The sequence below is a fragment of the Antechinus flavipes genome, chromosome 2 (genome assembly GCF_016432865.1).
Source record: "Antechinus flavipes isolate AdamAnt ecotype Samford, QLD, Australia chromosome 2, AdamAnt_v2, whole genome shotgun sequence".
In the NCBI taxonomy this organism is placed as follows: Eukaryota; Metazoa; Chordata; class Mammalia; order Dasyuromorphia; family Dasyuridae; genus Antechinus; species Antechinus flavipes.
In genome coordinates, this window is record NC_067399.1 from 49,070,292 (window position 1) to 49,086,877 (window position 16,586).

The window sequence follows — 16,586 nt, forward strand, 5'->3', positions numbered from 1 at the left end:
CCTATGTTCTTCTAATTTGCTTATATCATTGTCTAAATCATAAACCCATTTCGACCTTTTCTTGGTATATAGTGTTAAGTGTGGGTCAATGCCTAGTTTCTGCCATACTAGTTTCCAATTTTCCAAGCAGTTTTTCTTAAATAATGAGTTCTTATCCCAAAAAGCTCCCCAAAACTGGGGTCTTTAACCCTTCAATTTCTAAGCTGCACTGCTAGATGCATTCCTCATTCCTAGACTAATGAAACAGTTATATGTTCCAACTAATCAAACAAACAAAAAAAGCCCCACCAAAATATAACCATGGTACTTTGACAACTCTGCTTCCAAATTTTTACCATTCTGAAGTCCTGCTCTGACACCAAATTCATAATTTGTTAAATGACTTTGTTAAATGGTTAATTCCCTCACTCCAATACCTTCATCTTTACTCATTATACTTTTGATCTCATCATGATCAAGTGTCCTTCTGCCATGATGCTGAGCTCTTTTTCTATTTCTCCTTCTTCCTCACTCCACCTAATTCTACTCTTCATCTTTCATATGACCTCTAGCCTCTTATTCCAGCCCATTCTGGTCTCAATATTTCTTCCCTTCAATGTCAGCCACACAAGCATTCAGTTTAATTATAACTCTCATCCTCTTCCCATCTTGGACATGACTTTCAAAGTCTCAACTCTAGGTTACTCTTTCTTGCATCTTCCATTTTCACCCCTCCTGACTTCCTGCCAAATGCTCCTCCACAAAATCAAGCAAATGGGAACATTAGAAATTTGCTATTTATTTAAATCAATGACTTGCCCAGGGTCACACAGCTAGTAAGTGTCAAGTGTCTGAGGAAAGATTAAAACTCGGGTCCTCCTGGTTCCAGAGCCAGCATTTTATCTACTGTGTGACTGAGCTGCCTCCTACCCTTTCTGACTTAAACTGTGTTCTCCAAGATAAACAAGATCTTCTTAAATGTTCAATTCAATGACTTTTATCCAAGTTCTCATTCTATCTATCCTCTCTGAAACTTGTGAAATCATCAACTAGTTCCACTCCCTTTCCACTGGTATTTCCGGGATAAAGCCTTTGCTAGCTATTCTATTACCTGTCTGAACATCTCCTTGTCTCCTTTACTAGACCATCATTCAATTCGTAACCAAAACTATTACTCCCCAGGGTTCTCTCTCAAACCCTCTTCTTTCCACTTCCATTGGTTCACTATTATTTATATGCATAAATTCAACCTGAAGTCTCTTCTGAATTCCAAGGCCTCATCTTTATCTGCTGGCTAAATCTGAGTATCTCAAGCAAGTCCAAAATTGGATTCATATCCCCCCCCAAAAAAATAACTTCTTTAGTTCTGTTGAGAGAACTAGCATCCATCCATTCTCAGTCTTTCTTGGTCTCTCTCTGCTCTTCTGATTTCCCCCTAGTTGTCAATACTTCTAAAATTATTTTGCATATACTTTTTAGTTGTTTCTATATGTGCTGTATTCCCTTAGTAGAATGTCCACTGTCTGACACTGGGAATTACATTTTACTTTTTGTCTTTTTATCTCCAGTTGCTGTCACAATACCTCACCTCTGCCATTTTAAAGTATGTCCTCAGACAAATTAAATACAATTGCCAATCTGAATAAGATTTTCTCCATGATTCCTAAATTTATGCAATGGTTAAGAGCTGGGAGGTGCTTAGTTATCACCCAACTCTCTCAAGGCCTCAAATATTTCCTACAACACTTCAGGTTTCTCATTTGTTAAGCTGGAATAAAAGTAATTATACCATTTACCTCACAGGGTTGTAATGAAGACCAAATGGGACAATTTATCTAATCCATAAACCATGTAAGGACTATATAAATGTAAAAACTATTATTACTTGGTTACAGTCCTTCTGTTATTAACTCTCAATCATCATCAACATAAAAAAAAATTTAGTGGTGAAAAAGAAAATAACAAGTCGCCTACTTCTTCCTCCCCCTAATCACTGTTCCCAAATCTTTCTTCCTACTTACTTCCTGGCAAGTAATTTTAGAATCATAGGATCCCAGAAGGGACATCTGGTATCATCTAGTCTATCTCCTTTTTCTAGGCTCAATTTCCTTATCTGCAAAATGGGGAAGTTAAATTAGATCTCTTAACATTTTTTCAAGTTTTAGAGCTGATTCAACTAAAAAAGTAAATGATGTAATGCCTAAAACATATACAAAGCACTCTATTAGGAAGTGGAGGTTAAAAAATAAACAATCTCTGTCTTTAAAAAGCTGATACCCTACTGGAAAATATAATGGGCACAAAGATAAGTAAATATTTTTAAAAGAGGGAGCATTTCTAAAGAGAGAAATATGTCTGAAAATTAATCTAGATTAATATGTTCAACATAGACCAATATAGATAAGTACAGATAGGTACCTATGTAGGCATAGATATTGATACCTATAAATGTAGTTAAGTGTGTAGATAGATAAATGTGTAACTTGTAGAGATAACTATAGATGAAATTTAGTATAGATTTCAACCTATAGATATATACGCAGACAGACCTGGATATATAGCTACATCTTGATATTGATATCACCCACAGATATCAACAAAACAGCTATATAGATTATATATCTAAATCTATCTATAGATATTTACAGATGTAGACATCCATACTGACAAGATAGTCATATAGATGTTTATCTATAAGATATAGTTATCTATCAAGATTTGGTCATATAGATTCTACCTATATAGTTATCCATCAAGATTTGTTATCTATAGGTAGATCTATACATTTACATAGACATCTCCATAGTTACCTATAGGTTTCCATAGATAAAATCTAGAGAGTTATAGACGGACATCTATACAATTAACAAGATCACCATAAAGATTTCTGTCTATAGACATAGAAGCTATAGATAAATCTAGATATTGATATAGACAGACATCTATACAGATATCGACAAGACAGCTATATAGATTTCTACCTGTAGACAAAAATGTTTATCTTAGATAGTTAAGGTAAAGATAACATATTTTTCCCCTCCCAAGTTCACGGCCCCACCAGAACTCCAGGTTCGGGGCCTTGGACAGGCCGTCAATAGAGGCCTCGGGAAGGGGGTGGCCCGGAGCTGGATCTGGCGAGGGGCTAGGGATTCTCGAGGCGGAGAAGAGGAAGGAGGGCATCCAGGCGGAATCGCAGGGACTGCAGATGGAATGCTCCCGGACCTTCGGGGCGCCTGGCGGACTCCTCCCTCCCCCCCACCCGACGCCTCCGACGTGGCCCTGACATCGCTCCGCCCCAGACTCTTCCCGGTTCCTCTCCGGGGCACCCGCCCCGCCCCGCCCCTCACGCCGACGCCTCGGGCCCCGCCCTCTCTACCCCTCCCCCCTCTCCATTTCCTTCCTTCTTCTATTTTCTTCCTCCTATCTCCCTTCCCCCTCCGGCCCCTCCCTTCGGCGGCTCCTCACCAGCTCGTACAAGTTGCTAATGGCGCTGCGCTCCCTCCTCCCCCTCCTCCGTCGAGGGTCGCTCGGCAGCTGTCCCACTTCCTCGTCGTCCTCCTCGCCGCCGTCATCACGATCCTCGAGACCTAAGCGCAGGGCCCCGGGCTCTAGGGGCTCCTGGCCCCGCTGTTCTCCCCGCAGCCTCCGGAGGGCCCGGCGCGACATAAGACCCAACGGCCGCGGACCCGCCGCGCTTGCGCACTGCCGCACCGGGGCGTGGGCGGGGGGGAGGATGTCGCGCGTGCGCGCTGGAAACCGTGGGTCCGCCTTGGCTTTCCTTAGATGGCGAGCCTAGGAAGCCAGCCACGCCCGCCCTTAGGCTCCTGTGAGCTTTGAACCCGCCAGAGAGGCTCTCAGATTGGCTGCGCTCGCAACCAATAGTCTGCTCACGAGAACGGGAGCAGGGGCGTGTCTTAGCCCTCTGCAACCTTTTCAGGTTCTCTTAGTTAATAAAACGGTATGCAAGTGCCAGTCACATCCTGGGGGAAAAAAGCAAAAAGCAAAATACAAAACTACTCGAAACTAAAACTTTATTATATTTTTCTTCCTTTTTTTTGACAATATATTTTGGATAATTCTGGTCAGATGTTTACCTGTAAAAGTAGTAAAAAAAAAAAAAAAAAGAAAAAGAAAAAAGGTACCTAAAAATATAACAAGGTTTTTTCTCCAAAAATAATTAGCTGATCCAACAGCAAGAAAAGAACAAAAACAAAAACACTAAACTTGTTTAAAAAAACAACAGAAAAGCAATCTCCTGAATTAAAAGAAAAAAAGTGAAATTCTATGCTGTTATAAATAATAACCTATGTCATATATGTATGCAATTCCTGTAAAATGAAATGTTCAGTGTATAATATCTTTTCACCTAATAGTGTACTGCACCATTAAGATGGATAACTTAACAGAGTTTTGGAAACCATGAAGGGATTTATAAATTTATAAATATAATTTATAAATATTAATGATTATTTTAATATTAAAATCTAACAATTATTTAATTGATATTAATATTATGAGTATCTGCAGTTCTTCACCAGATTTTTAATATAGATAAAACACACCCATTGCTGGAGTCCCAATTGCCAAACACTCAACAATCATAGTGTTACTATATACTCTGTTCTTCTTGTGGGTGGGATTCTGGAACACTATTTGGTAATTTGATCTAGCAAATTCAATTTTTAACTTTAAAAGTTAATGTCATAATTATTTGTGAATCTTCCTTCTGTTCTTTTCAATGCAGTTTAAATTTCCTGTTTATTTTTCTTTTTTCTTGTTCCCCTCTCCCATTTATTTCCAATTCGAAGAGGGAGGAAGGAAAGGAACAACTTTATAACAAATATGCATAATGAAGCAAAATAAATTCCCACATTGATTATGTCTGATAATATAATATCTTATTAAACATCTTGAGTTCATCATTTCTCTGTTAAGAAGAGAGTAGAATACTTTTGGAGTCATTGTGGTTCTGCCTTTCAAAGTTCTTTTTCTTTATATGTTTCAGATTCTGCTCATTTCACTCTGTATGAGTTCATATGTCTTTTCAAATTTCTTTGAAATAATCCTTATCCATAAAGGTATGGATAAGAAGAAAGTCCCCATAGACACCAAAATATTTTATAGCAGCACTTTTTGTGATAGAAAAGAATTAGAAACAAAGTAGATGTTCTTCAATTGGGAATGACTAAACAAACTATCTTGTACATGATTGTAATGGAATGCTATAAGAAATGGACAAATGTGATAAATACAGAAAAGCTTCTGAAGATTTCCATGAATTGATGCAGAGTGAAGTCTGCCTAACCAAAAAAACATTCTGCCCAATCACTACAACAGCGTAAATAGAAAGAACAACACACCAAAAAATCAAAAGTGAATGTAACAAAATGACATAGATCAAACATTACTTGAAGAAATATGAAAAGATATCCCCAACCTACCCTATGTACAGGTTGGAAATCCATAGGCATTACAGTGCCTGTTTTCAGAGTTTTTTCAACGTATCCATCGTTTAGACTGACTTCTTTTTCCTCTTTTAAAAAAAACAAAAAAACAACATCCTATTTGTTGTTTGGGATGATTCTCTGAGAGGGGAAGAAATATTGTGGATAATTGTGAATGATGTAAAAAGAGAAGACATCGATGGACAGTTATAAGAAAGAAACTCACTAAATCCAGTTCAGATCCCACCTCTGATACTACATGTGTTGGATACAACATAGATGAGAATTCAGATTCACTGAAATACTAATGTTTACTGTCCCAACAAAGTATTTGAGGAGCAGGTTTTGAAATGCAAAGACAGCAGAGTAGAGTTAATAGATTGTAAGACTTGAGGACTATGGGAATGAATCCCAACCTAATTATATGATGACTCCTCCAGAAAGCCACTTTACCTCTCCGGTTCTGTTTCCTCATTTGTAAAATGAATAAATAATAGCGCATGCCTTTCCAGGATTGTTGTGAGTATAAACTGAGCTAATATTCGTAAAGTTTTTTGGCAAAAACTTGGGGATCCAGCTATTAGAACCTAGATCTTCCCCCGCTCATACTGAAACACATAAAGAGTGTTATCATTTCAGAGTTTTGAAGTTGGAGGGAACCTCAGTGGCTATGGATAAGAAGAAAGAAATGCCCCTTATGTGATTCCCTCCCCTTCTCCATGCCCAGTTCTCCTTTATTGTTTTTCCCTTTTATTATGTAACCCCTTCTAGACTTCTTCCCATTCCTGTGAAGAGGTGAGGGGTCCATGGGTATGGACTAATGCATTTGCTATAAGGGATTGGCTTTTTTTTTTTTTTTTGTTTTGATTGGTTTTATTGATTTTTTAAAAATGTAAGTTATTTTTATTTTATAAAAGAAATGCCTTCAAAGAATACAAATGACAGAATCATAAAGGATCATGACAAAAAAAAAGAGATGAATATTTATTTTAAGTTATAGAGTATTCATTTCAGTGTTTAGCTTTTTGGACAGTTTTACTGAATTTTAAAAATCTTCTTTTTCTTTTTTTTGATTGTTCACAGGAATTTGAGCCCATCCAGGGATCCATGTCCTCAAAGTGTTTTGGGGGCAGCTAGTTGGCTGCAGTAGATAGAGCATACAGACTAGTGTCTAGAAGACTCATCTTTGTAAATTCAAATCCAGCCTCAGACACTAGCTATGTGACCCTGGGCAAATCACTTAACCCTGTTTGCTTCAGTTTTTTCATTTTTAAAATGACCTGGAGAAGGAAATAGCAAATTATATATATATAAAATACCAAACAGTTTCTCAGCCAAGGAAACTCTAAATGGGGTCATGAAAACTTAACACAACTGAAAATTATTACACAATAACTGTTGGAATCCTTACTAACTGCTAACTAATTAGAGTTGATCTAATCTTACAAGAAGATTTTGGCCAGAACCTGAAACAAGGTACTAAGTAGAACTAATTAATACAAGGCTTGTGTTCACACCTTTACTCATTGGAGTTCACAAGTATGCCAGCTTCACAAAGTAAACTTTCTAACTTCAAGGGAGTTCACACCTCCCTTAAAGCTCTTTGGGCCAGAGAGCACTATGGGAGAAAACCCATAATCCCATTCTCTCAGAAGATTCGCATATAAGGAGAGAGAGCTATTCGAGAATACATTTTTTCCTCTTGGCTGGCTGGTCTCAGAGGAGAGTTCAGCTGGACTCGAGAGGAGCGACTCTGGTACAGAGAGCACTTTGACGGATTTCAGCGGAATTACGCCAGAAGCCCTCTTTCTGAGGCAAGGCAGAATATTTTCCATTTGGCTGGCTGGTGGCAGACAAAGAGTTTTCAGAGGATAAAGCTACGAGTGAGAGTTCAGTGGACAACCAGATTCATCTTCATCTCACACCACTGTAGCTGGTGGCTGGGCTCCTGCACGCCCCCCACTGAGACCAAGCTGGTCTGAAAGACTCACCAGAAAGCTAGCCGAGCTCCAAGTGAAGGAGACAAGAGATTCATTCCATCTCTGTGTTGGTTGGAGGCTGAAGAAAGCAGAGGCAGAGGCTGAAGGACAGAACCTTTGGATTTGGAGACATCTGGAGGGCTCTAAGCTAAACCGGCTGTGTTTTGAGAAGAACAAGAACGCCAACATTTGAACTCCCAACAAATAACTACAACTCTTAGCATGGTTATTAAGACAACTTTGATAAACCATTTCACACCTCTCAGATTGGCTAAGATGACAGGAAAAGATAATGATAAATGTTGGAAAGTATATGGGAAAAACTGGACACTAATACATTGTTGATGGAGTTGTGAATTGATCCAATCATTCTAGAGAGCAATTTGGAACGATGTGCAAAAGGCTTATACTCTTTGATCCAGCAGTGTCACTAATAAGTCTATATCCTAAAAAGATTTAAAAACGGGGGGAGGGGGGGGCGCCCACATGTGCAAAAATGTTTGTAGCAGCATGGTGTCAGACACAGATTAACACTTAATAAAAAATTACCTGATCTAGTTATTTGGATTAGCTTGAAGACCTATCTCCCAATGTAATGGATATTTCTAATTAACAGAAACTCTTTTTTTTTTTTTTTTTACTGACTTCAAGCCTAAACCTGTCTTCTAGATTATTTCTTTTTGGGGAAGTGGAGGCAATCGGGATTAAGTTATTTGCCAGGGGACACACAGCTAGTGAGTGTCTGAGGCTGGATTTGAACTCAAGTCCTCCTGACTCTAGTACAGGTGCTCTATCCACCAGACCTTCTAGTATTCCTTTGATTGTCTGCTCTCTGAGACCAAATATACCAAGTCTAGTCTTTCTTCCGAATGATGGCTTCCAGACATTTCAGGACAGCTATCTGTGCCATACATTCCCCTCCCAACTTCAGTCTTGTCTCCAGGTTAAACTGGATTTCTTTCACCCCATTTCATAGGATATGGACTCAAGGCCCTTCACCCTCCTAATCTCCATTCTGTACTTGCACTCCCACTTAACAATTGCAACTAGAACTGATCCTAACATACCAAGTGTGATTTGATTGATAATAATAGTTAACAATTATCTCCTTAATATTTTCTCAGCTCTGGGAAGTAGGTGCTGTTATTCCCCTCCCCTGTCCCACCCTTTTACAGATGAGGAAACTGAGGAAGACAGAGATTAAGTGACTTGTCTGACATGTCTCTGGAGCTGGATTTGAATTTGAGATCTTTCTGACTCCAAGTCCAGCTGATCAGAATGAAACACTGTCTAGTGAAACGATGTCCTGAAGGCTATATTCTTCCTTGCAGTTCATAATCACATGAACTTTTTTTTACTGCCATATCACATTATTGACATATTGTTCTTATAGCCCACACCAAAAAAAAAAAAAGTTTTTTTCAGATGGATTTTATCTACACATGCCCCTCACTCCATCTTATAATTTCTTGTTTTTAGGCATTTGGGGATGGGGGAGGGAAGAAACTTCTCTTACCAATGCAGGTCAGATCCTTCAGGCATTATATTGCCTTAGATTAATTGTTTCGGGATTGACATAACTGAGCATTGCTTTATTCAAGACATATCCCCAGGGTGTCTGAGGTAGGACTCTATAATTATATAATCAATTTTTGGAATCAGAACTGTGTTCAAAAACACAGACCCTGGGGAAGAAGCTCTACCCAAAGGAATTTAATTTCTTTTTGTCTCTTTTCTTTTTTAAACACTGAAATTTCTTGGGGTTCTTTCTTAAGGACCCTGTCTTAAACCCAAATCACTCTGACTTTCATTGATTGGTCAACAAAAGGTCTCAGGTTTGACTTTTATTTGGGCCTTTTTTGGCTTAGAATGAATGCAATTAAGTCTCTCCCTCCCGGATTGATTTTTTTTTTGGGGGCGGGAGGGCCTTCTCTGCCTAATTTCTTACCTAGCTGTATTCACTAAATAGACCTTTCCTCAAACTGAGACCTGTTAAAAACACTTTAGTTTAAAAAGACCAAGGTTTCCCACTGCATCCAGAGCCATTTCCAGTCATCCTGATTTAGATCTTGCCACTGGATCCAGATGGCTCTAGAGGGGAAAGTGAGGCAGGTGACCTTGGACAGCTCTCCCTCCCTTAAATCCAATTCACTTGCACAATATGTCCTCACCTCCCTTCAAGAAGGAAGGACAAACAATAACAATAACACAGGTAATACTGAAAAGAATTACATGAACTGATGCTGAGTGAAGTGAGCAGAACCAACACAACACTGTACACAATGAGAACAAGATTATGTCATGATCAACTGTGGTGGACTTGGCTCTTCTCAGCAAAGTGATGATTCAAGACAATTCCAATAGCCCTTGGATGGAAAATGCCATCCACATCCAGACAGAAAACTATGGAGACTAAATGTAGATTGACCGAAGCATAATATTTTCACCCTTTTTGTTTGTTTGTTTGTTTGTTGTTTTTTTCTTGTGATTTTCCTCTTTTGGTCTGATTTTTCTTGCATAACAGGACAAATTTGAAAATATATTTAAAGGATTGCATATATTTAACTTATATCAGATTACTTGCTATCTTGGGAAATGGGAGGTAAGGGAGAGAGAGAAAAAAATTTGGACCACAGTCATAAAAATAAGTGTTAAAATTTATCTTTATATGTATTTGGGGGGAAAATATAGTCATTGTGTATTATTATAATGTAGAAGCCTGACTGCAGAAAATTTAATGACCGATAAATTTGCCTCATGTTCTGACCTCCTCTTTCCAGAGGTGGATATGGATCTGATAGGTCCCAGTTAACTGTCAATGGAGTAATGGATGTCATCTGCCTTTTCATATAAATATCAGCAAATATTACAAAATAGTATTGCATATTAGCCCTACTCCTGGAAAATGGATGCAGTCTCTTAATTGTTCTTTTTTAATAGCTGATACTTGGAGTAGCTCAGTGGTACAGTGGATAAAGCACTAATCCTGAACTCATAAGGCCCTGAGTTCAAATTGAGACTCTGATACTTGACATTTACTGTGTGACTCTGGCTAACTCACTTAATCCCAACTGGATCACACACACATAAAAAAAGCCAGCACTATCCTCTGCCAATCTCAAGAAGCCAATCAGAGAGCAGAATCTTACAATTAAAGACCCTAAGTAAATAAATTCTAGCATTCTAGGTTTAGGGAGATGTCCAAATAGTTTTTGATTTAGATAATTGAATAAAGTAAGAAGAGGAAAGTTCAGAAATATTTGAATTATTCAATGTCTGAATATAAATGAAAGATTATTGTAAGGATGCCCATCTCTTCTTCATTTCCTCCCAAAGGGAACAAAAGGAACTGTACTCTTATTGTAAGAAGAGATATTTAGATTAGATGCAGGAAGTCATTTTGTTCACTGAAGGATTGGACACAGAAATGAGTTACTAAGAATAGCTGGACATCTTGGTAGAATAACTTAAGTGCAAATGTTCCTGTGGGTCTTGGAGAATTTTCTAGGTGATACAGCCTGTAAGGGCGTGATGTACTAAGCATTTGGGTTCGGTTTCTAGCCAGCTCAGGAAGAAAAGAGAGAGAGAGTGGGGCTTTTAAATGATATTCCTGTTGGAAAATCACCAAGTGCAAATGGAAAACACTGAACAAAATTGCCGCATTGCCATCACCATTACTACCTTGGCAAAGAAAGTTCAAGGTTGGAGCCTTAATCTTTTGGCTTTGAATCAAGAGGAGGGAAACAAGTGACAGGCTTAAAGTAGAGGTAGGTAGAAGGAAAGGTAGAAGGTGGTAGAGAAGGTAGAAGAGGAGGTAGAAAAAGGAAAAATGAAGGGTGCAAAAAAGGCAGGTACTCATTCAACTTATTCCATGTTCTATTTCTTTGCAGTTGCTTCCCTGAAAAGCCATGGATCTGTTGAGGTTATGGGGTGCAAATTCCACCAAAATGATGGAGTTTCCTACCGAAATGGTGGGGTACAGGGCAATGCCCCAAAAGTACATTGGGGTTACGGGTTGTCTCAAAAATTTTGTAGGCTTAGACTTTTTCCAAATCAAGGGGCAATTCTTATTATGCTACTAAGAGTGGGCTAAATCCATAAGTATCTTTAGCAAGGAAAAGGGATTTTCAAAATTACCAAGAGGTTTAAGGTACCATTAAGGAGAAAGATGTCATTAAGACATGGCAAGTAGAGAATTACACCATTGTTTGAAGGGCTAACCCCAAAAAAGAGTTAAGATATTTCGCAAATGGACTAACTCCAAAAAGGAAATGGGTGGCTAAATTGACTGGAGGACTAGCCCTAAAAGAGATTTAGTACCCCAAAAAAAGTTAATGACAGTGAAATAGGTATTTTACAGGGGAAATATAAACTGGGGGGACAAGGTGGTTGATATCATAACTTGGCTTTCTTATGAAGAAGAGATGGGCATCCTTACAATAACAGGCCATAACTGTGGAATTAGGATGTTTTGTCAATGCAAAGAATTCAGCTAAGAATTCTACAAGAGACTTCCACTTGGGGTGGGGCTTTAATAAAAACCCACTTGGACAAGAGGCCTAATCAAAATCGAAAAGTCGATTTATAATCTTATCAGTGCTTCTTGCTTGTCTCAGGGAGTAGCTAGACTTCCAGACTGTAGGATTTCATCAGGCCCACTACTGTCACTAGCTCTGTGCTTCTCACCATCCCTACTTCCTCTTTTCCTATAGCCTGGAATATGCTAGAGCCGGCTCAAATCAACTAGAAGAGCCAAATGTTAATTTCTAGTGTTTTTTATTGTTGCTGTTTAGTCATTCAGCCCCGGTTTAACTCTCTGTGATCCCATAAATTTGTCTGTTGGGTTTTCTTAGCAAATATACAGGAGTAATCTGCCATTTTCTTCTCCAGTTCCCATTTTACAGATGAGAAACTAAAGCAAATTGGGGTTAAGGGACAGATGTGAACTATACTGGAAGGCAGGGGAATGAGATTGAACTGAACTGGAAACAATTACTTCTATTGCTTTACGTTCCATTATGAATAATTTTTTTTGTTGTTGTTGGTTTGTTTCGTTGTCATTGGGAGCCTTGGTTTGGTTATCAGTGCTGCTATGTTAGTGCCTATTATGTGCCAGATACTGTACTAAGCATTGGAATACAAAACAGAGATGGCCCTTGCCCTCAAGGAGCTTACAATTTAATGGCAGAAAATAATAAATCAAAGGAGTCTGGAAAGGGGGTGATGGGCAAAGTCCAAAGAAGCACAGCCCAGTGGGAAAAGAAAACATGGTTGTCCTAGGAGTTCTCTTTAAATGGAAGCTTTAAGAGAAGTTCTTTGCATCTTCAAGAGGGGAAATAAATCCGTTGAAAACATTGGAAACAGCTAACTAGAGAAGCTTCTCGAAGTTTGTTTGTTTGTTTTAAATGGAGGATGGGGACAAAGCAAACCCAAGAGAGTATCAAGTATTGAGGATCTCCATGACAGTAGTACAATCTGATTGACAGGGCCTAGAATCTGACATCCAGGTGACACATGAAAAAAAACAACAACACAAAGAATACCCTAAACTTTGTGTTTTGTAGTGTACTTTTTTATTTTATTTATTTTTTAATGCACTTTGTTTTATGAATTATGTTGGGAGAGCAAAATCAGAGCAAAAGGGGAAAACCATGGGAGAGATTTAAAAAAAAAAAAAAAACAGAAAAAAGAAGTGAACATAGCATGTATTGATTTATATTCAGTCTCCTTAGTTCTTTTTCTGGCTGCAGATAGCATTTTCTGTCCAAAGTTTATTGGGATTGCTTTAGATCACTGAACCACTGAGAAGAGCCAAGTCTCATAGTTGATCATTGCACATTCTTGCTGTTGTGTGCAATGTATTCCTGATTCTGCTTGTTTCACTCAGCATCAGTTCATGAAAAGCTTTCCAGGACTTTCTAAAACAGCTTGTTCATCATTTTTTTTAATAGAACAATAAGATTCCATTACCTTCATGTCCAACTTGTTCAGTTCCCCAATTGATGGACATCCACTCCTTTTCCAGTTCTTTGCTATGTGGTGTACTATATATTTTATTTACAAAACATATGCATGGGTAATTTTTCAGCATTGACCCTTGCAAAACTTCTGTTCCAATTTTTCCCCTCCTTCCTCCCACTCCCTTCCCCTAGATGGCAGGTAGTCCCATACATGTTAAATATGTTAAATACAATATATGCATACACAGTCATACAGTTATTTTGCTGCACAAGAACAATTAGGCTTAGAAATAAGGTAAAATTAACCTGAGAAGGAAATCAAAAATGCAATCGGACAAAACCAGAGGGATTGGAAACACTATGTTGTGGTTCACTGCGTGGTGTACTTTTAACCTTGAGAGCCTGATAAATGCCGAGATTGTAAAATCTGGACAGGATTTGAGAGATCATATAATCCACCTCCTTTATTTAACAGATGAAGAGGCTGAAATCCAGAACAGTCATGCTGTGTCCAGATAGTCTGGAGCAGAACTGGTTCTTAACCTTTCATCTCCTGACTCTTATTCCAGTACTCAGTGCTATACCCACATTGGAACCTTTGTTAACCTCAGAAAAAAAAAAATGAATGATTCCAAAGATCAATGGTGTGAGTGGCACAGAAAGTGGTAGATAAAACAGTTTAAGAATCTCTGCACCAGTTTTCCTCTAGCTTCCCCTTCTCTGAACTGATTTGAAAGAATAGATTATATTCAACATGTAAAGGACTGCTTGCCATCTGGGGGAGGGGGTGGAGGGAGGGAGGGGAAAAATCGGAACAGAAGTGAATGCAAGGGATAATGCTGTAAAAAATTACCCTGGCATGGATTCTGTCAATAAAAAGTTATTTAAAAAAAAAAAAAGAAAGAAAGAAGAAAGAGCTTCTCGCCAGGTAGTGGTGTTGTATAGAATCCTATCCTGACCATAAGTTTCTTGTGCACCTCAAATCTCCATCTGAAGCAATGATCGTGCTATTCTAAACATTCCAAAGCAAACTGACATCATCCCTATATTCCTCTCAATCGCATTCTAAAATAGAGAAAGGGACGGGGGAGGGGGCAGGTTTTGCCAGTAACATTCAGCACTCCCAAGTGAGATGACTTTGCAGCACTTACCTAAAATATCTTGCACTTTGTGCCATGTATCAGGGGAGGCTCAGCTGCCTCCAAAGCTCTGTAGGCTGCAAAGATCAGAAGACTTTTAGAGGGAACATTTAAAAAAACACATTAAACATCCAGCTTTCTACATGCCAGACTAGAAGCTAGAAACAATGTTTATTTAAACCCTAAACGGAGTAGGTATTTCTCCTCTCTCCTTGGCAGAGCAATTGCCAGAGAAAAACCTTCTACATTTTGGCAATTGGTAGCAAGGTCATCCACCTATAAAATGTTAGGGCTTGCATGATTTCAGAGAAGTCTGGAGAGACATGAACTGATGCTGAGTGAAATGAACAGGAGCAGGAGATCATTAGATCATTATACACAGCAACAAGATAACGTAATGATGACCTCTGACAGGCATGGCTCTTTCCAACAATGAGATGATTCAGGCCAGTTCCAATGGTCTTGTGATGGAGAGAGCCATCTGCACCCAGAGAGAGGACTGTGGGGACTGTGTGTGTGTGGATCATAGCATACTATTTTCACTCTTGTTATTTGCTTGCATTTTATTTTTTTCTCATTTTTTTCCTTTTTGATCTGATATTATGCAGCATAATTGTGGAAATATGTATAGAAGAATTGCACATGCTTAACTTATATTGGATTACTTGCCATTTTGGGGGAGGGGTGGAGAGGAGAGAAAAAAATTTGGAACACAAGGTTTTGCAAGGATCAGTGCTGAAAATTATCTATGCATATATTTTGAAAATAAAAAGTTTTAATAAAATAATAAAATTCTAGTGTTCCCCAGAGAGAGGACTGTGGGGACTGAATGTGGATAATGACATATTTTCACACTTTTTGTTGCTTGCATTTTATTTTTTTCTCATTTTTTTCCTTTTTGACCTGATATTTCTTATACAGAATAATTGTGGAAATGTGTACAGAAGAATTGCACGTGGTTAACAAATATTGGATTACTTGACATCTAGGAGAAGATGGGGGGAAGGGAGGGAGAAAAGAATTTGGAACACAAGATTTGACAAGAGTGAATGTTGAAAACTATCAATGTATAAGTTTTGAACATAAGATTTATAAAGAATTTCACTGAAAAAATAAAGTTATAGTCCTCCATTTCTATATCATTAATTTTTTTCTCCAAAGTGCTGTTATACATATCTTTTTTTTTAATTTTGGTTTTTCCTTAACCCAATCATTTTTTAAAAATTTTGTTTATGTGTATTTTTTATTTTTCCAGTTACATATACATTTTTTACATTTGTTTTTAAAACTTGAGCTCCAGATTCTCTCCCTCTGTCTGCCCCAAGAAACATGTGAAATTATGTAAAATATTCCATAAAAATCACATTTAATCCAATTCTTAATCCAAAATTCTGCCTAATTTTGGAGTCATGGATAATTTTTGGAAGGCCAGAGAGTATGACTAATGAACAATCTGTCAGTATTTATTAAATGCTTATTATATGCCAGATTTTGTGCTGAGCACCCAAGGATACCAAAGACAAAAGGATACCAAAAAACAAACAAAAAAAACAGTTCCTACCCTCAACATACTGTGCTACAAGAAGAAACACAATATGTAAAAAGATAAATATTGAGTAACCTCAAGGTAATCTGAGAGGAAGAGAAACACTAGAATCTGAAGGCAACGTGGAAAACCTTGTAAAAATTAAAAAGTGAGATTTAAATCGGTATTGAAGGAAGCTGAGAAACTGAGATGAAGAGGCAGAACATTCTAAGTATGGGGGTGTGCAGAAATATGTCTATAGGAGATGGAATATTGTTTTAGAAACTGCAAATTCAGTGTTAAATTTTAGACTTTGTAGAGAGCAGAGGGGAAAGCAAAGAAGCATTAAGTTCTTAATATGTGCCAGGTAATGTGCTAAGCATTTTGCAAATATCCTATTTCATCTTCACAACTCTGGCCTTAAGAGGTAGCTATTATTATGACACTATTTTTGACAATTGAGGGAACTGAGGACTAGAGAGATTAAGCTAAATCAAATTTGAATTTGGATCTTCCCAACTTCAGCCTAGCATTTTGTCGCCATGTGAGAGTGATCATGG

General features: G+C 38.1%; 1 protein-coding gene across 1 annotated transcript in view; it reads right to left on the minus strand.

The window, feature by feature from the left end:
* The window catches only part of TCF25 (transcription factor 25), a 42,571-nt gene extending 38,884 nt beyond the window's left edge, over positions 1-3,687 (minus strand). The window contains exon 1 of the mRNA XM_051974746.1: positions 3,445-3,687. Within this exon, the coding sequence (XP_051830706.1) occupies positions 3,445-3,645 (201 nt within the window). The 5' untranslated portion in view covers positions 3,646-3,687. The remainder of the gene's footprint in view (positions 1-3,444) is intronic.
* Between the last annotated feature and the right edge of the window lie 12,899 nt (positions 3,688-16,586).